This window comes from Taurulus bubalis (genome assembly GCF_910589615.1).
Source record: "Taurulus bubalis genome assembly, chromosome: 2".
NCBI classification, from domain to species: domain Eukaryota; kingdom Metazoa; phylum Chordata; class Actinopteri; order Perciformes; family Cottidae; genus Taurulus; species Taurulus bubalis.
In genome coordinates, this window is record NC_136590.1 from 12,704,961 (window position 1) to 12,731,821 (window position 26,861).

A 26,861-nucleotide genomic window follows, 5' to 3' on the forward strand; every position below is an offset into this window, starting at 1 on the left:
TTGGATCTCATGAACATTTGCTTTACATCAGATTGAAATATAGATTATAGGCTTCCCCGTGACAGAGCTGTAACTTAACAGTATGACTCAGACAGAGTGGCGCTAGACTTGCAGACAGGATGTTTTGAAGAGTTTTTGCAAGGACGATGAGAGATAACAAAAGGAAATTGAAATGTTTATCTCATGTTTTTGTGCTTTTGCCTGCCAAAGTTCAGGATTTTCAAAACATACACAGACACAGTGTGTTTGAACACAAAATGCCGGTTTACAGCATTTACCAACATTTTTAGCTTGTAGTTGGCTGACTCAGTGTTACTTTGGCAGCCAACTGGCTAATTAAACAAACACCCATCTATCAACCAGGGGGCCCATGTTCGTGTGAAACAACAAGTCAACGTGGATTTGGTCACGTAGCAAGTTACTACATTTCCATAGTTATCTTTTTCCAAACCTAAGTAAATTGCTTTGTTGCCAAAACATGAACAAATATGTATTTTCTTAAACCTAACCAAGTAGTTTTGTTGCCTCATGAGGAGTTTCTCTTTCATTAGATTTCATACAAATATGAGGATACGTTGAGAAAGGTGAGAGAAAGGTTAGAGGCTGGGCGAGGTCACTGTGATGAAAAATTACATGAAAAAAAATGTACTTGGAAAAATGCCATCATGAAATTCATTCTTAGCTTTTGCTTCATGTAATTATTATCTTTTTACTCAATTCAATATTGACCACTTTGGGGGTACTATTCACAAAAAACTAAAAGGAACCAGGCACATATTATAAAAAGATATTAGTAAGCAATAGAAGCAGACCGGGCCCACTGCTGTAAGCCTCTCTGTGAATCGTTTACAGAGTCATGACATCCTTTTATTTACAGGCGATAGATACAGACCTGCAGCAGCACATAAAAAATATATGCAGAAAAATACTTGAGTAATAAAAGCAAGTTGAGAGGTTCAGTTTGATGTTTTCATGTACATTTATTCCCTTTGCATTGGGGTCATTTTATATTCAGTTATTTAATTTGTACAGCATTCTCTTCACTGAGACAAATGTTCATCTTCAGACAGTCGGTTTTGAAAAATGGCGACATTGCATATAATATAAATTTTAATTTTCACAGCGAGGTCTGTTTACAGCAATACACATTGTAAATCTCAAAATGCAAGTCTTAATGCTCAGCACTAATTATCTGCTCGGATCTATTGAGACTCTAATGAGAATAGAAAATCCTCACTGTTTATCTGTATATTCAAACCCGTTAATCATGCGTTCATAACCTGGTAGAGACACTAAAGGCTCGTTATAGTTGACATGCAACCACCAAAGGGCAGCTGGAAAGGGTTCCATCCAGCCAACTGCAAACTATGGAAAGGGTTTGACAAAGCTGAACAATAAACACACCAATTTGCTTTAATATTGAGATGAAACTGTGACAGTTAGATCATCATAACCGGCTTTCAATTCATTGCCTGTTTGTTCCAAACATTTTGTTAAAAGAGATTAGATTTTGATCATTTTAGATCATTCATGTAGTAATAGTAATGGTGGTGGTAATTGCAGCAGGGGTAGTAGCGATAATATTTGGTATTCTTTTTTGTTGTCTTTGCTTAATTTTCAAAGGCGTAGTGCTCTTATAGACGCAAAGGCTAGTTTACTCGTCATGGTTACTACTCAGCCTGTTTTATGATCTTTTGTATAAAGTCTCAAGACTTCAGATTTTTGGCAGGAAACCTGTATTTTAAACTGTGAGCATGGAGTTTGAAAGATGAGGGAACTTGCAGAGGAAGGTCTAGCAAAAGCAATAATTCATGTTAGTTGCAGTCTTCTTTGAGCATGAGATGTTTACCACTTTTCCCTCTCTATGTGCGCTTCTCATTTATTCTTCATGTCCAATGATTTTTTAAACAATCCCTTTGGAGACCAATTGAACTTTCTTTAATTTAAGATACATGTTAATCATTACAAATTTAACAAATAGCCTTTCGTTTTACGTTTGTGAGTAAGAATTACAGTACAGGATCTATATTTTTGGAATAAATCATACATTTTGATGTGATCAGTTATCTGACAATTTTCATTGGGCGCACCTCATAAATAAGTGGGAAAAGAGCCAAAGAAAACAAATTATATCAAAAAACATGTTGTTCTCCTCTTATTGGCTTTCACTGCAGTCTGCAGCCTTGCATGGTGCTATTAGGCTCATGGCCACTGAAGTTATCTAAGTATATCAAGAGGAAAAACAGTGAGATCAAGAAATCTGCTTATTGATAGTCATGGATCCCATTACGTATTTTTTTGAAGAAATTTGGAACAAATAGTAATAATCTGTTTGATTGAAGGTCAGGAATGTGATTTAATCTACTTACACTCTCCTTTCCTGAACGTTGGCACGTAGCCCTCCTAGGGTCCTGATTCAGGCCAGACTCATACAATGAAAGTAGAAGTAGCTCACCAGGTTGTCTTTATGGCATCATGTGCCATGTTTATCCTTTATACATGATCAGGTAGGAGAAATGAAGGCAGGATTTATACAAACAGCACAGAGAGCAGGAAAACTGATGAGATATTTGTTGTTGTCATTGTACTGTGATTGATGCTCGATAACTCTCGGGGTTACCACTTTCCCCATTACATACATTTAGGTAAAGGGACAGAGATACATAAACACTTTTATTCACATGACTGAGACCATTGTGGTTGTACACTGACCACACAGAGGCACTGCTTTTCCTTCACCATTTTTCCTGATTTGTGCAGGCTTCAACTGTGACACAAACACCTTATACTTTTGTACAATCCAAAGAGAGGTACAGCAAAACAACTTTCTGCCCTATAGTTAAACACTGCTTTGGTTAATTTCTTTAGAATAAATTGCTTAATTTGCATACTAAATTCAACTAAAGTAACTACTAAAGTCGAGCATTTTTGGAGCTGAGGAAAATCTGCTCATTGCAGCTCTAGCTCCCTCATTTGTATGGAACAGTTTTGTATGTCCTGACATGCATATTGAAAAGCACAAAATATCTAAGGAGTTTTAGCAAAAGCTAGAGTACATACATTGCATTTTAAACGCTGCCCAATTGGCACAAAGGGGCCTAAAGTGTGCCAAGAAAACATCCCCCACACCATTATACCACCACCAGCAGCCTGCACAGTGGTAACAAGGCATGATGGATCCATGTTCTCATTCTGTTTACGCCAAATTCTGACTCTACCATCCGAATGTTTCAACAGAAATCAAGACTAATCAGACCAGGAAACATTTTTCCAGTCTTCAACTGTCCAATTTTGGTGAGCTCTTGCAAATTGTAGCCTCTTTTTCCTATTTGTAGTGGAGATGAGTGGTACCCGGTGGGGTCTTCTGCTGTTGTAGCCCATCCGCCTCAAGGTTGTGCGTGTTGTGGCTTCACAAATGCTTTGCTGCATACCTCGGTTGTAACGAGTGGTTATTTCAGTCAAAGTTGCTCTTCTATCAGCTCGAATCAGTCGGCCCATTCTCCTCTGACCTCTAGCATCAACAAGGTATTTTCGCCCACAGGACTGCCGCATACTGGATGTTTTTCCCTTTTCACGCCATTTTTTGTAAACCCTAGAAATGGTTGTGCGTGAATCCCAGTAACTGAGCAGATTGTGAAATACTCAGACCGGCCCGTCTGGCACCAACAACCATGCCACGCTCAAAATTGCTTAAATCACCTTTCTTTCCCATTCTGACATTCAGTTTGGAGTTCAGGAGATTGTCTTGACCAGGACCACACCCCTAAATGCATTGAAGCAACTGCCATGTGATTGGTTGATTAGATAATTGCATTAATGAGAAATTGAACACATGTTCCTAATAATCCTTTAGGTGAGTGTATATGCGAGTGAAGTGGAAACAGCTCAACTCAACCATTACCTCAGATAAAGTCAAATTTACAGTCTGGAGACCATTGCTGAATGGTTACATGAACAAATATAATATGATATATTTAAACATCTTAACTAATATACCATAACCTCCAGTTGATTATTTGTATTGCAATTTTTCTTAAATTATGTTTAAATATGCAAATTAGGCATATTTTACTACAGGGGAATAGAGGGAAATAAATTAAACTATATATATATATATATATATATATATATATATATATATATATATATATATATATATATATATATATATATATATATCACCATTAAACTCCCCGTGATTGCTTACATTAAAACTTTTATTTTATATTATTTTATAAGTTTATAAGTTTTCTGGAATTGTATGTTTAAATATGCTAATGATGCATATCTTTTGCTGACATTTGGTTAATTGGGTGAAATCTACAGACGCAAAGTGTTGTAAAATAAAACCCTAAATGTGTATTTTGAATGTGACATGTTATGGTAGTAAAGATCTGGTGTCGTGAAACTTCTTCTCGTTTACGGGTTTTACGGTAATCTTTTCTTCGGAACGGAAGTCGACATGACAACTTCCTTGGCAACCAAAAGAAGCTTGCTCTTCGCTGTGTTTATGCCTCGAGCATGTTTAGTGTTATAGTGAAATGCATCAATTTTAAAACATTTTCTGAGTTCTTTATTTCATTTTACCGCCGTTATATTTTATTGTAAGAATAATTCACGAGTGTGAAGTTGCAACGAGCGACGTAAGTTAGTAGAAACAATTTCAGCAAAGCTAACGTTACGTGTACAGTTAACGTTAGCTTGCTATCTTACTAGCTAGCTACGCATATTGTATCTATTAGCTATGTCTCTTTGAGGAAATGAATCCCCGCCAGTGGTATTGTTCCTTTCAGATTTGTATCGTCTTGTGTGGACGTTTGGCTCAGGCAGCCACAGATTCAGGGGTCACTTCAACTGTCACTCCCAGCTCTGTTGATGGGGAGCCTGTCAGCTCAGCAACTCCTGCTCCGGGCGGCACAGCGGCCCTGGACGGCGCCAGTGTCGGCACCAGTGAGGCGGTCACCCTGGACTCCACCCTGTACTCCTCCACCCTGGACTCCTCCCTGTATTCCTCCACCCTGGACTCCTCCACTCTGGACTCAATGGCAAGCACGACGCTGGCTGTGTCTGAAGCTCCCACTGTCTTTACTGAGGCGCCCCCTACATCCACCGTCCAACCTCTGGTGACTTTAGAGGGTAATTAAGGTCTACTGTATTTTTCATGTTGTGTTTCCACTCTGCAGCAGTCTTTTGTTTATTTGACCAAGTAACAGTGTTACACTATCCACTGTTTTCTATCTTACTCTTGTTAAACCAGTGAACCTCTTAACATTATGTTGTCCTGACTGACTAACACAAGTCTTTTCTATTGTTTTCCAGGTTGTCTCTGTAATTTAACGCCTGATTTCTGTGACATCGGCTGCTGTTGCGACATAGTTGATTGTGGCATTGCGAACTTGAGTACGGTCTTCACCAGATGTCCACAGAAAGCCATGTAAGTCTTCTGTACATGCTCTAAGGTATATAGTACATAAGGCAGTTTAGTATTTTAGTTTTTACATTAGTTTTTTCATTTTATTTTACAGATCAGGAGTTTGCATTGAGAAATGGCTAATGTTCACGGCTAATGTGGATTTGTCTCTTGTCACTGTGACTGACTCGTTGTTTTGTGTCAGGTCTGAGAGTAAGTAGAAGTAATAAGAATATATTCATTTGAAATGAATTCACAATCATCAGTGCTGTCAACATGGCAATCACTCATTATGTTACAACTCATTTTGTAATAGCCATCAATGAGCAACATGAAATTATTCCCAACTAAGTAGTTATAAATATGCATCCCCCAACAGATAATGCATCCCCGTCCATCGAAGCGCCACCGCAGTATCCAGTTTTAGGGGACTCGTACCACTTCTCACCACCTGCACCTACAAGCAGCCGTCACAGCAGAGACTTCTACAGGGTAAACGGATATGATATATATATATATATATATATTGTTTATAAAGTATTAAAGAGTAAAATGGAATCGTAGAGTTTATATTTAGTGAATTAAATGCATAAAAGACTTATTTTTGTAGGTTGATGATGTCATCCAGACATATTTCTCCAACTCGACTGTATGGGGTCTCCTTCGTCAGCCATCTCCAGGAACTGCTGCTGCATTCTGCATCAACAGCAACCCTGCAAGTAAGTTCACACCAAATAAAAAGAATGTGAAGCAGTTGCGTTTCACGGTGTAGTAGAGGTTCCCAAAATATTTTCTAAGCCAGACCTCTGGATGGCATCTAGGTTACACATTTGTGTCAGTGACTTCCTCTTGAAGAATGAGCAATGTCTTTCTCATGTCACTCTCTTAGTGCACCACTGAAAATTACATAATATCATAATTTGCCAGAAGACCCCTTTATCTGGATCTCCAACAGTCAATGATGTCTACGCTCAAACCGAATCTTCAGGCATTTTCTTTTCTGTATTTGTGCTGTGTTTTTATAAAAAATACACCATGTGCCTAAACAGTTGTTTCATTACTCCACTCTGTGTGTAATATATTGCACCTGTATACCACCACCATGTTAACCATCGTAACTCTGTTTTTCTAAACGCTTTCTGTTTTCCTCTTCCTTGCAGAGTTCTTGAGGTCTGCGTCTCTGTCTTGTAGCCGCATGTTGTCTCCTCAGTTGTGCACCACAGATCCAAATTTCAACGCCCGTTCCTACTTCTCTGATATGAGCCTGATCAAGGTCATCAAGTCTGCATGCTTTTATGTAAAACAAATACTGATGAGAAGCTCACAGTAGATAGACTAACATCAATATTTTTCATTACAGATTCCAATAGTAGAGACGGCACAAGTATCAGACTTTCTGGTAAGTTAATCATTTTACATGCAGCTTAAAGCCATACATGGTATTAGCAGGAAGACTTTCATGTTACACTTCACAGCCTCTGCACAAGTTTCAGTCAGCCTACGATTTCACCTGCCAACAATAGCATTTGGGGTTTTCTCCTGTATGTCGTCAAGCACAAGTCTTAGAATGAAACAGCATCCCTTATACTGTATCTACAAAAAGACAGAATCTGTAGCATGACTAATTAACTTGTTAGGTGTTGTTAACTAACAGGTAAAAAAAGTGTGTGCATTAAAATACTTACATACTATTATCTTTATATGATAAGGATTGAATGCCATTTAAAGACGTGTTTTTCTTCCAAAGTAAGGTGCTCTACGAACTCTTGTTTCAGATCCCAGTTACTCCGCTGTCTGATTGGCCTGCACCAAGTGAACAAAACAACTTGTGTATCAATGTGGTGACAAATGTGAGTAGAGAAAACAGTTTGCAAAAAAAAAATTGCTTCAGAAATCACAAATTTGTCAAACTAAGTTCTCCTTTTCCTGATTCTCCTGTAGGTGGAGTTTGTCATAGGATACACAGGCAGAGGGGAACTCACATATGCTACAGTGAACATAGTCTTAGCTGATGTGGATCCAAATCAGTTGCTGTTGCAGACACACTCTGTACAATTTCAGGTAGCCAGTTAAAGCCACAGATTTCATCTCTAAATGAACCACTGTATGGATTCAATCACTAAGATAAATACCATTTCTCTCTCCCAGCTGGCAACACCCAGCTCAACTTCAAGAGGTCCAACACCTGCTGCCGGATTGAAAGTGGGAACCCCTGTCATTGGTCGCTTTGATGGAGAATTGAAGCCTGTATCTTTACAAACATCATCATGAACTTCTCTTAAAGTTATTGTTTCATTTATCAAGCTAGCTTTGCATCAATCAGGCACCATGGTTCCTTGACAGTAATTTAGCTGAACACACTGGGGATGTCACAGAGTGTGGAGTGTTCCTCTGACCCCCGCAGACGAGCACCCATCCTCTTCACACACAATACCTTCACTGGCTGCACATTCAGGTAAGTACGCATATAGTTATAACTGATGTTCCTTACAGGAAGATTAGTGGGGGAGTTGCGGAAAATGAGTCCCAGTATTAAAAATGACAATGATGCAATGGTGAGTTTTATTCAATCTTTCACATGTCATTTCACTATCTGTGTGCTGTTTAGTTCTCGATCTAGTGACTGCTCAGAGCTGCGTTCCCAGATATACGGAATCCTGCAGGGTCTTGCTACTCCAGATGTGATTGCAATGGACGCTGGTTCCCAACCGGAGTGGACAAGAGTCATAACACAGGAATGTCCTGTCAGCCTGCAGGTACAGCAAAGTCAAGCACTTTGAGTGTTATGCTTTTAGAATTATCTGAAATGTGTGTGCCTCTGGTTTGAATTCATAAGCTTGTTATTCTATTTAAAGTGACTTGTTTGTCCCCTCTCACAGGAAACATGTGAATCAGGCTGCGTCCTCCCCAAGTCTCTCTCTATCCAAGTACTGTGGGCCCGCCAGGGTCTCTTAGACCTTCCTCAGAACCACATCCTGGGGGCCAAATACCTGTTCCAGTGTCAAAATGTCAAGGTAGGCACATATTATACTTTCTCACTGTGAGGCCAGCATCAGAAATTCTTATTTTCTGTGCAGCACACATTGTTTCGCCTCTATGAAAATATCCAAAATACTCTTCTCCTCTCTTTTTTCAGTGTCCTACGTCATCCCCTATTTCTCTAACCACTGAGGTGACGTTTGTCGACACTACGGTTTACCCAGAACCCCCCAGAGGCTCGCCTCAGCCTGACTGGAAGTTTCCGTTTGGTTTCTTCACTCGAGGCACGGCTGAGCTGGATGGGCACATTGTCATCAACGGCAGTGTAACTGAGAAGGTCAAATGGAGTTTAATGCTGTTCACAGTAATGTTACTAATAGGATTAGAATTCTTCCCGTAGCTAACGTTGGAGCAGTTAGGGAGCTTTCAAAGTTTTGAGGGCTTCTTATCTTGAGGAAAGACTTGTATATAAAAGATGTTGATATGTTTACTGTTAAATGTTATTTTGTAATGCTTTTTTACAATAGAAAGAGGTATTTTTCCCCCAAGTAAAACAAATACCATAATTTATTTTCTGTACAGTTTCAGGAATACATGTATTTTTCACAAGACATTGTATGAGTCATCATATCACTGAAGTAAAGATGCATTTCTCGTGGACAGCTGCGCTTTCCTCTCTTCTTTTTGGTCTGGTTTGTTTCTGTGAGTTCTCCTCTCTGTGTGGCGTACGTAGTTGAAAAGATGGATGATTGCAGCTGGAGTTATACCTTGCAAACGAGTAGCAGCACCCAGCTAGAGGAAAAGAGTGGTATTAGTTTCCTATTAATCTGATTTAATTTAATTTAGCCAAGAGTCTAAAAGAACAAAATGTTATTCGTGAGCAACAAATACTTTATACTCACAGTAGTGGGTCGAACTCTGTCCAAAATCTCTCTGACTTCGTGAGATAGAGACACCGGCAGAGATAAATAGTTTATGTCCTGTGGGAGAGGCATGTTCTCCTCCTTCTGAATTCTCTCAATTTCTTTCTTCTGTAGGTCACAGTGAGGCCTGTACACAGCTAAATAACAGGAGAAACGTTTTATTGAGAGGAAATTAACAATGTTATGGTAGCTCAAAAGAACACAATATCAGGAAACAGGGAAGGGGAACCGTGTCTTCATGAGTCAGTTATCCTTCTGCACTGCCTCAAAAGGCCCAAATCTATTTTTTACCTTCTATCTTGAGTCTTTGTGAGAATTCCATGTGAGGTGAAAGGCACTCTGGGAATGCAGATGCCAACATTTCAAAGGACACATCGTTGTACCGCAGTACGTCCATACCGCTGAAAAATAAGCCACAAAGTAACAGTCAGGACCAAAGAGCGACACCTTTTGACTGAATCTTGAAAGGAGCTGGACACATTTAGTCCATTGCAGTGTAGGACGACTGTGGCTCAGTGGTTAGCCCGTCTTTCAATCAGAGGGTCTGTGGTCCGATCCGAGGCTCTGCTAGTCCATGTCGTTGTGTCCTTGAGCAAGACACTTAACCGCTAATTACTCCCCGTTGCTGTGTCTACGGTGTATAGAGCTAACATGTAAGTCGCTTTAGATAAAAGCGTCAGAGAAATGTAATGTAGATTCCACATATTTGTCACTCACGTCAGCAAGGTGTTCTTGGTCTCACTCATACCCATGTCGGGCAGTTTTTTTCTCCAGTTGTGGGTGGACAGAGCGAGAGCCTGAAGGACTGCCAGTGCATCCTGCAAACTGTCCCTAACTCTCACAGCCTCCTGGTAGCGCATGGTGGACACGCATCCCACCTCCTCAAACCCTGGCAGAGGAAAACGTTCATTAGGAGAAAAACTAAAAAGCAGAAAGTTGAACAAATCCTCGGACCCCTCATGAAGTCCCAGAAACTATTCGTACCTTTCAGAGTTAGACGGAGGTCAGCGTTGTCCGGCCTTAGTGAGGTTCGAAACTCAGCCCGGCTGGTGAACATGCGGTAGGGCTCTGTAACGCCTCGACTCACCAGATCATCAATGAGAACACCAATATAGCTCTCTGTCCGAGACAATGCCACTGTAGGCATGGAGAGAGCCCAGCGGGCGGCGTTCACTCCCGCCCACAGGCCCTGACAGACACAAACAATAGTACTTGGGTGAGTGTAAAGCTGTGAGTTCCTAATTTGTACACAAACTTGATGCCCAACATTTGCTATGAGGAAGAAGAATCTACCTCCAAGTGATACAAACTGCAAATACAAGTAATATCAGAAAGACAACAAGCTCCTCATTCTGTTATACCTGAAAAATAACATGTGGATCACCTGCTATTCAGCTGCAATGTGAAGGTTAAATGAGCTGTTGTGGAATTGCAGGGAAAACACCACTACTTTAAAAATTGTGTATTAACAATATTCTTGTCCAGTTAGAGAAGATTTGGAATTGAATAACTGATTGTTAAAATAATCAGATCTCAGTTTTCTTGGATCCAGAGTGTGTAGACTAGAGCGAAGTAGAAGCAGAAGACTCACTGCATCTTGTATGACCAACAATATTTGTATGAACCTTGAATTGCTGAATATGGGGTGACAAACAAATGCAGCTACCTGTGCAGCAGCCTCCTCGTACCCTGTTGTTCCATTAATCTGACCAGCCAGAAAGAGACCCTGGGTGCTTTTGACCTGCAGGGCAGGGCTCAGCTGAGTGGGACACACAAAGTCATACTGAACACCATAACCTGGAAAATATAAGAAACATTAAAGCAACACAGAACATACAAACATATCAGTGTAACTCACTTTTATATGTACTGTAAATCAATTGTTACTAAGCGGATCACACCTGGCGTGTGGATCTCAGCTCTGTGCATGGCAGGAATTTCTCTGATGAGGCGGAGCTGCACGTCAGGGGGCATGGTCATAGACAGACCCTGAGGGTACAAAAGGTCAGAAGTCACCCCCTCAGGCTCCAGCCACACCTGGTGCTGTCGGCCTGGGAAACGAAGCACTCGCGACTCAATGGAGGGGCAGTATCTGTGATATACAAAGATTAGAGTTATTACTTTTGAGTTTCAGAACACGCTGTGTACAATTGTGTAATAGTGTGTGTGTGTGTGTGTGTGTGTGTGTGTGTGTGTGTGTATATATATATATATATATATATATACGTACGTACCTAGGACCCTTGGCGTCTTCCTGTATGTGACAGTTGAGATGCAGACTCTCCCTCACCACTCTCTCTACACCAGGGGTAGTATAGGTCAGGTGGCAAGGCAGCTGCTCTTCAGGCTGAAGAAGTTATTAGTTCCAAAATAAAATACATAATTTAGAAGGCCTTTTGTTGATGGAACAAAAACATGTTATAGACAGCACTTTGTAATGTGAACTTTGAAAATGTAAACTCTACCTTGCAGTGTGTGTGTGTATTGAGGAAGCTGAATGGAGTTGGATAGCTGTCAGGGGGATGAAGGTTAGCCAAGGAAAGGTCTACTGAATCCTTCACAATCCTGGGAGGGGTACCAGTCCTAAGTCTGCCAATCCTGAGCCCCAGCGTCTCCCTCAGTGTCTGGGATAGCCCAGCACTCGATGGAGCGTCTCCAATCCTCCCCCCAGGCGACGTGCTTTGGCCCATGAAGAGGGAGCCAGACAAGAAAGTACCAGTAGTAAGAACCACTGAGCTGGCTGAGATTGGGTGGCTTCCATTTGCTGAGAAGTTGTCAAAAGAGATGCAAAAGCATGAACTGATTTCTGTATATGAAATTTAAACAAAAAGTAAACTGATTCGAGGTGCAATTTAATGGTTGCCATATTTGTGAGGGATCAAATGTCAAACAACAAACTTGTTGTACATGTACAATCATTTAATAGAGAAAGAAAAACACATTGACGAAAACAAAGTATAAAATAAATGATGAAAATGTATTATAGTTTGATGATTAAAAAAGGAAAAAGTGGCAAGCCAAGACTAAATGTGTTGATGACACATCAAACATATACAAAAATTATAATGTAGCAATTTAAATTAGTAAGTGTTTGCCACTGTGTATTAATCACTGTTAATACATTTAAGAAAAACTTGACCACAGTAATAGTACATTCAGTATATATTATATGCCATCAGCGGTTTAAGTTTTCCTGAAACCAAATTACGTTTTTTAAACTACTTATAGAGTAGTCGTGTAATATATATAGCTTGGTTTCCTATTAAATTGACTAATAGACAAGTAAAGATAAACTAGCCAGTATTTGTAAGAACTGATAGACTTCTTAATTTAATTCACACCCTAAGCCCAAAATAGGATAAAATAGCTAAGGTGAACATTTGTTCCCCTACCCAATTGTATCCCAGTGACTCTGTGGTGTCCCGGCTCCTCTGGGTTTGGTTCTGATACCAACAGCTCCTCCACTGAACCCTCCAACACCGTCAGCCTGGGAGTGGACAGCAGCTCAGACTGAATGAGAAACAGCAGGCAGCAACATAGTGAACAACAATTTAAATCAATTCACAGAACAAAAATCTGTAATGCTAAAGACGGAAAATGAAACCACATCAGCTTCTGAGATACCTGAATAAAGTCACGATAGCGCTGCCGGTCCAGCTGGGCCCTCGGGCCCCACACAGCGGGGCCTTTTCTGCGATTCAAGATGGAGAAATGGATGCCAGCCCAGTCTCCTGCTCGGCCACAAAGCCCATCCAGAGCATCTACTTCTTTCACCAGCTGGCCCTTCCCTACTCCTCCCAGGGACGGGTTACATGACAGGGCACCTTGAAGGGATGTTATGAGAGAAGGAGTACATTTTAGTAGAAGAAAAAAACTGAATCAAATATAAAATCTAGAATGCACAATGAGAAACCTTTTTGTAAAGTGCAAACTGTCTCGTTCTCTCACCAATGGTTTGTATTTTCTGTGAGATCAGGAGTGTCTCAGCTCCAACTCTGGCTGCTGCAGCCGCTGCCTCAGTTCCGGCGTGACCCCCACCCACAACAATGACATCATACTGCTGTCGGACATGGTGACTGGCACGTCTAGAAACCAGTGACAGGAAACTCTGCAGGGCGGGAGGCTTCTTTGTCAACATGTGGGATGCATACCTGCAGAGTGAGGGTTAGATGGTCAGACATGTGGACATTGTGACCTTTTAATCAGAACCAACTGAGATAATTTAATCTTTGGTTAAATATAAGTTATTTGATTGTTAATTAGAGTAGTACTCCGTCAAAAGTCATGCTTCAATAGTTTACCAAAGTGTAATAGTGATTTTAAAGGGTAGAGGTATTACCAATGCCAGACCAATGGGTGTTATGCAGTGTTACATTTGTGTTGCATCAGGTCTGACATTTAACCATTATTTTAATATTGAAACTGATCTGAATTTGTTTTAATTTATGACAACGTGTCACTATTTAAATCTATTGTAATGCATTTGAGCCATGGTTCTCTATGAAGGACAATGCTAACACCTTTCAAGCCTTTACGGGTGACTATTTGACATTACAAAGTATAGTTTTACTTAAAATACATGATAGCATAGTTAATTTCCACTCAAAAGCACTGGCCAAACTGTATACTCCTCATTTATGTTAAGTGTTTAACTATCAGATCTATAAACATCACAACATGTAAATACCCTTTAGAGTTCAAATTCCATGTATCTTTATAACGGATCAGAAGAAGATTGACAAATCCTTTTATATGTAGGCACAGATACACCTAACAGTTCTGGTTTTGTACGGTATCGCTTCATTGCAACTAACAAGTCACTTCCGAGTATAAAATAATGGCATACTTACAACTTCTTTGACAAAGAACGAAGGCAGTCTTAAGTTTAATGACCAGAATGATGTCAGAAGAAACCAAGTTTCAAAGAAAGATGAAGATCCTTGGAGAAACTCCTGCTATGTAACACAAACGCTGTTAATGGAGGCTGCCATGTTGTCTGTAGCCTACCGTCGTAATGACTGGTGTATGGGCGCACTGACAAAGTTGTTTTACTATTCCAAGTCGGTTTGCCTACACTTTGGCTGTCCTTTAAATTAATTGACGAATTCGTGAATGAAATAAAAAACAAAACAAATAAAAACATAAAGAAAGCAACAGCAGTTTACGCACGAAAATGCAGAAAGTGAAAGTGGAATTAATAAATATCAAAGTAATACTTTGTCGGCAAAATAATATAATCTTTTTCTTTTTTGCTGACTGCCACGTGTGCAGTAGAAACCACTCATCCTTGTGTATAACAGAGATAAATAAGGATCAATCAAGTAAGTATCGATTCATCGCACACACCGTTCCACGTACGCGCGCTCACTACTAGGTCAAAAACGCACGCGCACGTGCACGTGCACGCCCCCTCCCCCTTCCAGCCGGTTTCCAGTCAGCCGCGCGCGGATTGAGTCAAGTGAACCTACCGAGAGGTGGTGTTGACCGACCGCAGCAGGGTTTCAGTAAGAAACCTGAACAATCAAACTTCCTTAGGTAACTGACAGTAACGCCGAGACCTTCATTTTTTTAACGGAAGGGTCAGCGGTGTCGCAGTCAAGGCGACAGAGAGAAGAAAGTAAACCCCGGAGGGAAAGCGCCCGAAGTGAGCTTGAGGATCACAGCTAATGCTAAGTCAGCCGGCCATTGCTTTAAAATCACACGGAAACTCGTGTGATTTCACGAGTCGCTTGCTTTGACATAACCGCTGTGGTTACAGAGTAGGTAGTTGGGGGGGATTGTTAAGTTATATGTTACATTTAATTTAAATAGGGAGGTGTTTTGCCTTTACATTTTAGGCCACAAGCGAGTCGCTTAGCAAGAGTAGCGTTAGCTCAGCAGCCGGTCTTGTTGAGGTTACACCGGCTCTGCGGTCTACGGGACAGGTGATATCCCTAAAGATAGTTAGCTTCTAAAGCAACTTCACATCGTGAGGTATCCGTGTTTGTAAGTTAGCTTAATCTTACAACTGGTAGTGTCAACGCTTTTTGCTTCGAGATGCTGAAACAACAGCAGCAACCCGGCTCAGGCGGGAGAAAGGCGTCCAACGGAACCTCGGGCCCCGTCGGTATGTCTCCTCCAGTAAGCGGCATCAACAGTGGCAACAGGACACCGGCCGGGAGGTAAGCGGGCTGGGGGATTTCGGTCAGGACAGTCCGGGGATTGTCCTGGTACTTGGGAGGCCTACCGGTTAAGGCGCTGTGTGTTCAGTGGGCGTGTCTCGGATGTGGAGCTTCTCTCCATCCAATGAGATTAGCTCATGTTGGACTGAAAGGGGCTTTGGACCAATGAGAATACCCACATTGAACCGAAGATTAAAACAAGTGAGGTTGGTCCAGTTTGGTGAAAGCGGTGAGCTGCTAGCAAATCCGCATACAGGCTATTCAAAGTGTATTTGTCCTCTCAGTGCCAGAGAAAAAGCGTTGATGATGGAACAAAAATAATTAAAAAATGTTCCTTTGTAGCTAAGAGAGTCTGTTATACAAACAAAACAATGAACATCGAAGTCACAGAGGTGTGTGTGTGTGTGTGTGTTTACTGAACTCTTGCCAGCTTCGTCTTAGTTTTGTAACAGTCTAGCACTGATACCTTCCCATGTGTGTATTCTTAATTTCTTAATGGAGGGGGCACTTAGTATCAAGATTGATCTTATCCCATTGTTGACTGTAGTGAAATGTAACACAATGTCTTGATATGTTTACCAATATGGAAGTTTAGTTTAAGATCTAAATTAATACAAAGCATTTTATTGAAAAATGCCTCTGTGCCGCTCAAAGCGTTTTTGCTCTAAGCCACACAGATGGAAGGTGCATGTGAGGTGGAAAGTATCTGTAAAGTAGACATTAATAGTGGGTTATTCTACAGTCCAAGTATACATTGTAGATTTTCAGTGCAGTAGGAATGCTGATATGGAAACTTTTTCAGGGCTCTACGTAAGCTTGTCAACTTCTCTGAACTTCACTATATGTTGTATACATGTGCAATGTGAGACTGCCTTGACAGGCTTTGAAAACAAGTTGCACTCCTTTCGTTTCTAAGACGACAAGATCTTTTAACTGTGCTGTTTTCCACAGGAATCGAACTTCTGCAAAACCGACATTCCAGTCATCTCCTGTGAGTAACCTAAGAAAAGTTGGACAGCAAACAAACACACTATATATTGTACAATATTGAAGAAATATCTTGTTTTCATGTTCCAATCCATCACCATCTTAATATATTTTAGGTGTATTCACATACATATACATGCGTGATGATTTACATTTTTTGTTAGGACATGAGCACCTTTGGGTTAAAACATATGGAAGTTTTTATTCTCCTGTGTTTACAAACATTTCTGATGTAAAATATATTTGATATAATCAGAAACTAGTGTGTGCATTTAATCTGATATCAGGATTAAACCTGTGACGATAGTCTTTATGAATGGTTCAAACCCTAAATTCGGGATGGTGTGTGATAGGCCTAAGTGGTTCTCCTGTAAAAAAGAGTGTTGGTATTCCCCCTGCCCTTGGAATTGGCTACCTAATCTTATGTAGTGGTTAACGCATTAAACCATGTTGTTTTTTAGATATGTCACTGTGTGATTGTTTTTTTATGTTATGTCTTTGTGAAACTTTGCTTGATAGATATTTAATACCCTTTCCCATCCGCAGGTGTTCGAGGGTGTGTACAACAATGCCAGAATGCTTCACTTCCTCACAGCTGTTGTTGTAAGTCATTTAGCTTGTTATCAATGTTGTTCTCGGACTAAGGATTTTTCTAGACATGCCTTGCATGGTTAAAATTCCTTTTCCATATGACTCCAGCATATATTACTTTAGGTTGTGAGAGGCAAGTTATGCATCCTGTGTCAAAGCTACCCCGAAAAATATGCAGTGTACAAAATATGTAAAATTAATCTACAAACTCTGTTCCAGTTTTGGAATTATTCTTTATCTAAATAACAATTTGTTTGTGGCTAATTTATCTGGTTAACTTCTCAGGGTTCCACCTGTGACATAAGGGTGAAGAATGGCAGCGTATTCGAAGGCATATTCAAGACTCTCAGTTCTCGGGTAAGAAGCTAGCGTCATGTACTTTCCTCTGCCAATTTAATGAAGCACTGCAAGTATTTCTGTCATAAAGGTAAACTTGTTGTAAGTCATTCTGTGCAAGCTCACATAGTCCTCATCTTAATGTTTGGTCCATAGTGTGAGTTGGCTGTGGACGCTGTACACAAACGCAGTGAGGAGGAGTGCTCAACATCACTGCTGCCGCGGAGGGAGGACATCACTGACACTGTGATCTTCAGCCCCTCAGACCTTGTGACTATGATCTGCAAAGACGTTGACCTCAACTTTGCTACCAGAGGTACGAACACACATACATACATGTGGCCAGGGTACAGACTTGTGATGCATTTGAAGCGTTGACTTAAAGTACATTTACTTAAAGTAAATGGTTTTGTTGGGTGACATGACATGTTCCTTGCCTCTTAATCTTGTGGGGTAAAAAAAGAGAGAAAATAATGTATATTCTGCAATGTGGTTTTAAGTAAACAATGATAACATAATGGTGCTTAATGTAACATTTTGAGACTCAAATAATGCTGGATGTAAACTAATCTGGCCAAATTAAACACTTGGGAGAATGTTTCATCAGTTTTTTTGTCTTGGATTTTAGACACCTTCACAGATACAGCCATCAGCGCCACTCGCGTCAATGGAGACCACAAGGAGAAGGTTTTGCAAAGATGGGAGGGAGGAGACAGCAATGGAGAGAGTTACGATCTGGAAAATGATGCAGTGAGTCACTCTGTCTCTTTAACGCACACATACGTAAACACCAACTACTAGACATGTCCCATTCCATGCCATTTAATATTGAGAATCTGCCAATTCAGGGTCCCAATCCAATTCTTCTATTTTCGTGGCCATACAGCTGCACAGTGCACACTTCAAGTCATTAAAATCAATCCGATGTATATGCTTTACATTGAATAGCGCCGCATTGCATAAAAACATACCTGCATCCAAGCTGTTCCTCAATGGTTTTATTTTTATTCATTTCTTTTTTTACAAAATCACAAATTCTCCCTCTAGTCTTTATGGCCTTGTCGCTGTCTCAAGTAAATATTTCTCTTCTTTTAAAAGTGTCCTCCAGTGTTTGTTGCTTTGGCATAACCTTTGCCTGAGCTACCTGAATGAACTGTATTGCGTTAGTGTGTCTTTTTAATGGCTGTATAAAAAAAATTGCACGGATTGCATTAATATATTACCCTTTTTGCCTTTTTGCTCTGGGGCTCATACATGACAGCATGAGCTGAAATGGAAAAAGTGCACATAAATTGGGTAAATAACATGAATAAACAGTCTTATACTGCGTTTTGCTGTTGTTTATGGTGTGTGTGGGAGGGTTTAACCGCATGCTGGACTAATCTCTTGCTCTGACACACTCGGCGGGAAGTTGGAGAATTGATGACTGTTGTGTGCATGAAAGCATTGTGAGTAAAAACACTTGCCTGCTCAATAGCTTGATATGGCAGATACCGATCTGTTAAATAAATGCCTTGATCAAAACCATGACCAATGTTGGGCATTGGATCAGAACATCCCTACAAACTGATCATTTCATGAAATAAATTCCTTTCGGACCCAGAAATTGTATAATATACATACTTTTATGCAAACAGGCTCTTATTTAGTTGATTATTCATGCCTCAATCAAAGAAACAAGTTGAATGTGTATCATTACTTTTTCCTTCACCGTTTTACCAAGTTAGCATTATTTAAAAGTACTGACTATTTTTAGGCTGTATTTAATCTCTTATTTTGTTTTTATATTTGTTCTTTCAGTCCAATGGCTGGGATGCCAATGAGATGTTCCGTTTCAATGAAGTGAAATATGGAGTCACGTCAACATATGATTCAAGCCTTTCTATGTATACGTAAGTTTCCACAGGGATTTATTGCCTTCAGGAATAATTTAATAAAGATGGTGTGTCTTTATTTTGTGGTCAAGTGTATTAAACAGGTAATCATACGGTGTCAGAATGTAATGTTAGCAGTGTAATACATATTCATCAATGTTTTTTTTCCAATTCCTCTTGGTAGCAATAGTTGTTTCTAACTTCAGTCTATGCAATACACTGACAGAGTATGCCAGGCAGACTCACAGCTATAAAATAAATAACTTGATGAGGTGGAGACATACTAGGAAAGTGGCTGCGTTTCCATGACAATGCAAGCAACATCATGGCTGCTAACTCTCGTAATGGTGACTTGGGAAATATTGCCTGTTTTACGCATCATGGTTGCTATTGTAGCTAGGTGGCTTTTTAGAGGGTCGAACAACAGCACCCTACATCTTTACCCGCTCAAGAAATAGGGAAAAATCTTGTTTGGGTCAATACGATTATTATTATTTCCTAGTCTGAATAATTATGATAATATGAGCATCACGGTTTTTTTTTGGTCCCACTTTCTCCTGCTGTCCAGTGTGCCGCTGGAGAAGGGCACCTCTGACAATTTTCGTCAGAGGGAGGCACGTGCCGCTCGCCTAGCCAGTGAGATTGAGTCCAGCCCCCAGTATCGCCATCGTGTCGGCCTGGAGAATGATGAGGGCAAAAGTGAGGAGGACAAATACAGTGCTGTGGTGCGGGATGGCAACGATCGTGAGAGGGGCCGTGAAAGCCCCCGTGACAGAGAGCGTGAAAGGGGCAGAGACAGCCCCGGATCCAGCACCAGGTGAGTGGGGCCGATTGTTTGTTGGGCATGTAGAGAAGTAGTGCTACTGTCATTAGATTATAGATTACAATCCGCCCAGTTAAAATGTTAAATGAACTTTAAACCTCTACTAGTTTTCATCATGTTTCGATGCACTAGTATTTCTTGTATCCCCTGCGTTCCCACTCTTTGTATTATCTGTCTCTTACAGGGACGGCAAGTACATTCCATTACCTCAACGACAGAGAGAGATGAACCGGGAGCGAGCTGAGAGAGGGCCTGGTGGACCTCCACCCCACAACCGTCTAAGCGGAAGTTATCGATCCAACCCTCCATCCTCCTCCTCCCCCAGACCCCCACTGGCCTCTGCTGCTGGTCCCCAGTCTGGCGTTTCTCCCTCAGAGAGAAACAACCCTCTTTCAGGCCGAGGTGGAGCCTACGCTCCCCACCACCCCCAGGGAAGCCCAAGCCCAGGCCCGAACCCTGGCCCTGCGAGCCCGTACACACCTGCCTCTCAAGGAGGACCGGCGCCCACGCCAGCCTCTGCGGCTTCATCTCCAGCCAGTCCCCCTGCCCCACACGGACATACAGTCCCTCATTCCCACTCACTCCCACACTCGCTGGCTGACGCTGGCAGGCCTGTTAATGGAGGTAAGTGTTTAGACTTGTTGGAAAGTGTTTTAACAGCATTTTTGCATGTTTCGGAGGCAGTATGAATTGCAAAAAACTGTAAGGAGATTTTTGTTCTGCCTTTTCAGTCTCTTCCAGAACATCTCCCAAAGCCCAAAGGCCTCCACAGTCGAGCAGAACAGTCCGTACTTCAAACTCACACGCTCAGTCCACAGGTACATTCAGTCAACTGTTACAAAGTCCTCTATGTTGTTGATTGATTCTGCGTAAAACTTAACCTTTTATTCTTCACCGTCTTGTCCATGCAGCTACTCGTTCTCCTAAATCAGGTTCTTCCCAGGACACGCCTTATTTAGACACATCGTCTGTGTCCATGCCTCCACATAAGACGTCTGGCCCCGCCCCTCTCTTCCCTGTCGATGGTACTGTCTGACTTCTCGCCTCCTGTTTTATAGCTCAGTTTGAAATCAAAGTCAATACCATTTTTCTATGATGACATGACCTTTTTGTCTCGTCTTTACAGTGAATGAGATCCTTGTCGCAAAGGAGCGCGCTGCTGAGAACCTCAGCAACACAGAGGACAGCAAGAATAGTAAAGGTGTGTTTATTAGACTAATGATTAGTCTTGATAAATTAGGCTTTTAATTTAACTTGACACGTACATACAAAGATATACAATCCACTTGTGCATTGTTGGATTCCTTGTATGTTTTTGGAAACATGCCCTGAGTTTGCCGTTCCCAAATGATCACATTTTGATTAACGGTTGTTTCCTCTTCTCCACCAGCTCCCTCTGTTCAGCAAAGGTCGCAGATTGAGGAGCTGCGTAAATTTGGCAAGGAATTCAGGGTAAGAGTTGAGTTGTCTTTCCATGAAGCTTGAAATTTGAAAATCTGTGACTAATCGAGAGGCTGAGACATCACTAATGTTAGACGATTTCTTTAAAACATCCCTTGTGTTTTATTCACTTGGTTGTAACCATTTGTTTCACATTGAAGTATATTCTCTTTTTATGCAACACCTCTTAGTGTAAACATTGGTTGTACATTAGGAACTGTAGTGTTTTATTATTAAGTTATTTGATGTGACTATTTACTGTTGTGCAGCCATTTTTGTCGTTGAAGTTCAGACCGGTTTCGCCGTGTCTTGACATTTTGACCATGATTCTGTTAGAATCTGTTTTATTGGACACAACCTCAGCTTGTCAGTCATTTTCTGGGGGGCTACTGGCCACTCACTAGATTTGATAGCTAAAAGTTGTTAAAATGATTTAATTCTCCAGACAAAAAGCTAGAAATTGTCTAATAAATACTTGAGTTAATGATTAGATTACATTTAGATACATGCATTAGATCACATTCATCTGTTGGCTTTTTTTCTTCTTCAGCTCCAGCCGAGTGGAGGCAGCTCTAGCTCGCCCAGCTCCCCAGCAACAGCAGCTCCACCTGCCGTCGGAGAGGTCGCCCAACCCTCGCCATCGGACCCAGCTTCAGAGCCCAAAGCTCAGGCTGCAGCTCCCAGTACTTCCCAGCACCAACCTCAGCCTTCAGCAGCCCCTGCTGAGGATGCCACCAAGGACACCACAACTACACCTGGTGCTACAAGCTCCAGCACAGCACCCGTTTCAGACAGGCATTCACCAGCCACCCCGCAGCCAGCCAGGACCCCAGGAACCGAGGAGTCAACGGAGCGGACAGAGGGCGTGCCAGAGTGAGTTTTAAAAAGAGATTTCTCTTGTAAACGATTCAATTTTGCTTACCTTTGTCATTTGTAAACACTTTTTTTTCACCCATATCTTTCAGGCAAGTAAAGAAATCAACTTTAAACCCCAACGCTAAAGAGTTCAACCCTATTAAACCTCACATGCCGATGGTAAGCCAATTTACTCCTGCTAAACCCTTGAAAAGGACAAGTTGGAGTAATATATTAAGAGCACTTTAGTAATCAGAGAATATGTTAAAATGGTATAAAAATTATAATCAATATTATTGTTTAGGACGAATACTTACTGCAGCTATTTTGTTATATGTTCCTCTATTGAATAATATAATTATAAAAATTTAAAAAAAAAGAATCAAAAGTTATTATTTCCTAATCATTTGATGATAACAAAGCAAAAGGATAACATATCATTTTTGACAGTTTACACTTACTTTGGGAGGGTTGAATACATTTTTTGGAATGGTAGCCTGGAACAATCTGTCAATTATTGTATAAGGAATCGTCAGGTCAGACTTTTAAATAATCAGAATTAGCATGGAAAATTGCAATCAGTGCCTTTCTAATAAAATGTGTTGAAACCCCTGTGATTAGCAAAGTGACATGCCGGTTTTATTTCCCTCTGGTTGTCGTACAGACAAAGCCCAACACTGCGCCAACCCCTCCTCGGCCGACGCCTCCCAGCCCAGTGGTCCTCCAGCACCCAGGCGGACAGGGACCCCTGTACAACACCCCCTACCTCTCCTATGTATCACAGATCCACTCTGTGCAGGTGAGCAAATACACTTTTACATTTGTAATAATTATGTTGTTTTAAGACAAGGAAACCCAACAAATGTGTAGCACAACAACTGGTCTGGCCATCAACAGTGTAATAAAAATTCCTGATGAGAAAGAATCCAGTCTTTGAAAAAAAAAAAAGAAGTCTTAAGTCTGTAAAAAGTCAAACGATAGTATAAAATGCCCATCATAGCTTACCAGACCAATGGCAGAGTCCTGAATCGTTTTATGCGCCCAGTACTTGCAGATGATGGTATTAAGTCTTCATTATATTTCTTGGTTGGTCGTCTCATTGCTTTGCGTTTGCTGTCTTATATTTTATATATATATATATTTTATTTTTTTACTAAAGCTTTTAATGGGACATCATATCATACCTGCACAGCATCTGAACGTTTTTTTTAAATAGTTTATCTAATATGTGACACGTCCTCAGTGAGGAAATGTTGTGCGGTGAAACCTGGAGATGGCAGAAAAAGTTGCCTTGTGGCAGCTGATACTTGCCGATCTTTCAAGTCTTGCAACTGTGCCATCCAAAAACAAGTCTTGTTTTTTGTTATTCCAAAGCGGGTAGGCAGTCAAATTTAGATGTTAGAAATAGATGGTTATTGCATAACAAGTCAAATAGACTAATGTTAAACCGCCTGAAGTGTTTGCGGAACTGTGTCTGAGTTGTTTAACAAAACAACTGTGCTCAGAAAATAAGAGAGTATGTCAAAGCTGCAAGTGGCAGGAGATGCTTTTCCATTTTACACCAGTCCAACTCGCTCATATTGCCAACTTAGTATTTTTTGTGTATTTGATGCCCAGTTGTCAAATATTTAATTAGGCATGCTAAATCCCCCCTCCAGTCTTGCTGCTTGCTCAGCGCTTTTTCTTATTTTTGCACCTTTCCTTCCCATACAAATTAGGTTTTAGGTTTCTACCTTCTTTATTTACTAGTTGGCTTTTCGGGGGCAGTTTTTTTCTTATCCGATTCAAGATCTGAGAATTTTTGTGATATTGGGTAATGCAAATAAAATTTAATAATTTATGTCTTTCAGCCCCCACCAATGTACCAGTACACCATGTCTACAGTCAGCCAGGGGAAATACCCCAGGACCAAAGGTAAGAGCAGTGTTTTTCTCTCCCACGCTGCATGTCTGTGGTTTTTATTCTTAGTTTACATCTTTCGCAAATTGCTTCTGAGATTAATGTCCTGTCAGCTCTTGTTAAAGCCAGATAGCTATAACATATGATGAACAGTGCAGTGACATTTGCTAAACAAAATATCAGTTTAAAAACAGCCCCTTGCTGTTAGTGGGTTAAAGCTGTCTTGTTTTTCCATCCGTGTTTCTGTCATCTTGATTAATGCTTCACGTCCTCCAGGCGCAGTCGTGGCACAGCGTTCTGACCATGGTTCTTCAGCCCCGCCGATGCTGCAAGCTGCAGCGTCAGCAGCCGGGGCCCCACTGGTCGCGTCCCCCTACCCTCAGTCCTACCTTCAGTACAACCCACAGCAGTACAGCCAGCAGCAGGTTCTCCAGGCCATGTCACCCTACCCTGGACAGGTAGGAAGTCTGCCCTCGAACATCTTTTTAATTTATTTATTCAGTGTTTAAATGGTCAGCTGAGTGTTTGCAGCAGCATCAAAATAAACACAAGTGGTTCTGGGAGCTTATTATTCAACATCTGTTAAAAACATTCACCGTAAGCTCTTTTCTCCCCCCTCTTCAGCCGATGTACTCCATGCTGCAAGGTGGAGCTAGGATGATAGGTCAAGGTGGGGGTCCACACCCACAAGCCTTGGGACCCCCAGGAGGCCCTCAGTTCGCTGCACAGGGAGACGGATCTCAGGGACCACAGCAGGGCATCTACGGTGAGTGGAGTTTTTTGATGGGAAGTTGTTCATACTTCCAGAAAGAGTCTTGCAATGTATTGATAGTAAAACAGTATAAAGCATCAGTTTGACACTAATGATCTCTTTTTTGTGCGTAGCTCCACAGTCCTTCACCCACCACTCGGGTGCCGTTCATCATCCCCAGCCCTCCAGTACCCCGACAGGCAACCAGCCCCCTCCCCAGCACGCTGCACCTAGCCCTGGACAGGTGATACACAGGACTGCTTGGAATTACCCCCAAATATACCGAAACACTTTTGCTGTGTCCTTCAAAGTTTGGATTTCTAGATGAATTGTATTATAACAGGTGGACAAGCCATTTCAAAAAGCCTCGACCAAAATGATCCTAGACATAAGAAATGTGTTGAATTGTAGCCTTTACAAGGTCAAGAGAAGTGAAAAGGCTCTCTACTTTCTCTCATTTGGGGAGGTGGTGCCTGTTTAGCCTGGACTCGGGACTCTTTTTCTCATCCTTCAGAGAATCCAGCCTCTGTGACATGGTTATTGGGATTAATTAATGATCTCTTTTGACTTGGTGATCTTTCCTTTCAGAATGCCCAGTCAGGCCCACAGCCCCAGTCCCTGTACCACTCAGGTCCCCTGTCAGCACCGACCCCACCCAACATGCCGCCGGGCCACACGTCTCCACAAGGCTCTTACCCCATTCAGGGCTACAGCATCCACAGCCACCAGGGTATCCCACAAACATATCCCCTTGGACAGCTAGCACAGGTATGGTGTTGACACTTTTTCTGCTGTATGGTTCCTGCTCATGCATCACTGCAAATGGCTTTTGCATTTAAATGACTTCATCTACACTCCCAGGCCCATGTACAGGGAGCCATGTCGGGTCCCCACCACTCGGGGAACCACGGTCAGCCCCAGTTGGTGATGTTGCAGCCGCCTCCTCAGCAGGGCCCTGGCTCAGTGCCCCAGCATCCCCAGCATGGACCACAGCAAGGAGCGCATCAACACTTTTACATAGGACATCCACAAGGTACGAGACGTAAAAGCCAAAGCCATCCCATCATCCTCTTTGTGGCTTGAAGTGTAGCATTTATAGTGTTTGCTGTTTTCTGTTTCCCTCACAGCAATGCAGGTACAAACGCACCCTGCTCCCTTCCATCAGCCTGGAAACTAAACCCCATCTACCCTCCTCCCCACCTCCCAAACTGTTCTTAGGAATGAGCCCCAACATCCCCGCTGCCTGCTGGATGTTGGCCCAGACTGAACGTGACTCGTGAAAAACAAACTGAAAGGATCGTACAGAGGAGAAAGAGGACAGAAAGTCTCACAGCACCTTATTCTTCTTCTGCTGCAACATTCATCAGTACAAAAAAACCTGGGTGTCACTGAGGAGGACCTTTTTAATGCTGATGATGACATGTCCGAGCGTTGCTGCCATCCTGTTCTTCTCTCCAACTTCTTCCCATTTTAGAGACATGAGGCACCTTGCTGGGTGGACTAGTTGGAGAGGAAAACATGTGGATAAAATAAAAATAAAAGTAGCAGCAGACAGCATCTTCCAGCAGTGTTTTTAGCCTTGTGCGGTTTTGTAAGTACCATGACACAAATGGGAAACAGACTGTCGTGGGATTCTCACGAATACCGCATGAAAGGACAGATTTGAAGAGGAGAGGAGATTTTTAGAACATTTTTCTTTTAAAAAAAATAATCGATACAGTAGTTAAAACCATCTTTTTGCTTCTTCTCTCCTCTAGGAAAATATAATTAATAAAAAAACAAGACAAAAAAAAATATTAAAACAACAATGGCCAAAAAATAAAGTTTTCAAC

General features: G+C 41.4%; 3 protein-coding genes across 3 annotated transcripts; 2 read left to right on the plus strand and 1 right to left on the minus strand.

Moving 5' to 3' along the window:
• Positions 1-4,760: 4,760 nt before the first annotated feature.
• Positions 4,761-8,804, plus strand: LOC306753794 (tectonic-3-like; the record flags this gene model as incomplete). The annotated part of the gene is made up of 14 exons (XM_079237712.1): positions 4,761-5,136; positions 5,320-5,434; positions 5,526-5,623; positions 5,790-5,902; positions 6,021-6,129; positions 6,571-6,683; positions 6,771-6,809; positions 7,186-7,260; positions 7,352-7,471; positions 7,559-7,657; positions 7,762-7,865; positions 8,019-8,166; positions 8,290-8,424; positions 8,547-8,804. 14 exons carry the CDS (start codon positions 4,761-4,763, stop codon positions 8,787-8,789), a joined length of 1,887 nt encoding a protein of 628 aa, XP_079093838.1. The 3' UTR covers positions 8,790-8,804.
• Positions 8,805-9,005: 201 nt separating this feature from the next.
• Positions 9,006-13,450, minus strand: mto1 (mitochondrial tRNA translation optimization 1; the record flags this gene model as incomplete). Its single annotated transcript, XM_079214195.1, has 12 exons — positions 9,006-9,181; positions 9,292-9,449; positions 9,604-9,713; positions 10,030-10,201; positions 10,297-10,501; positions 10,979-11,109; positions 11,214-11,404; positions 11,547-11,659; positions 11,778-12,076; positions 12,705-12,822; positions 12,937-13,136; positions 13,261-13,450. The coding sequence occupies 12 exons, from the start codon at positions 13,448-13,450 to the stop codon at positions 9,020-9,022; spliced, it is 2,049 nt and encodes a 682-aa protein (XP_079070321.1). The 3' UTR covers positions 9,006-9,019.
• Positions 13,451-15,348: 1,898 nt separating this feature from the next.
• LOC306752179 (ataxin-2-like protein) lies at positions 15,349-26,853 on the plus strand (the record flags this gene model as incomplete). Its single annotated transcript, XM_079235905.1, has 23 exons — positions 15,349-15,473; positions 16,425-16,464; positions 17,007-17,063; positions 17,337-17,408; positions 17,544-17,703; positions 18,016-18,137; positions 19,188-19,279; positions 19,830-20,078; positions 20,269-20,708; positions 20,816-20,902; positions 20,996-21,109; positions 21,211-21,285; positions 21,475-21,536; positions 22,075-22,397; positions 22,490-22,559; positions 23,044-23,178; positions 24,230-24,293; positions 24,555-24,736; positions 24,903-25,044; positions 25,164-25,273; positions 25,618-25,797; positions 25,891-26,062; positions 26,248-26,853. The coding sequence occupies 23 exons, from the start codon at positions 15,349-15,351 to the stop codon at positions 26,307-26,309; spliced, it is 3,135 nt and encodes a 1,044-aa protein (XP_079092031.1). The 3' UTR covers positions 26,310-26,853.
• Positions 26,854-26,861: the final 8 nt, after the last annotated feature.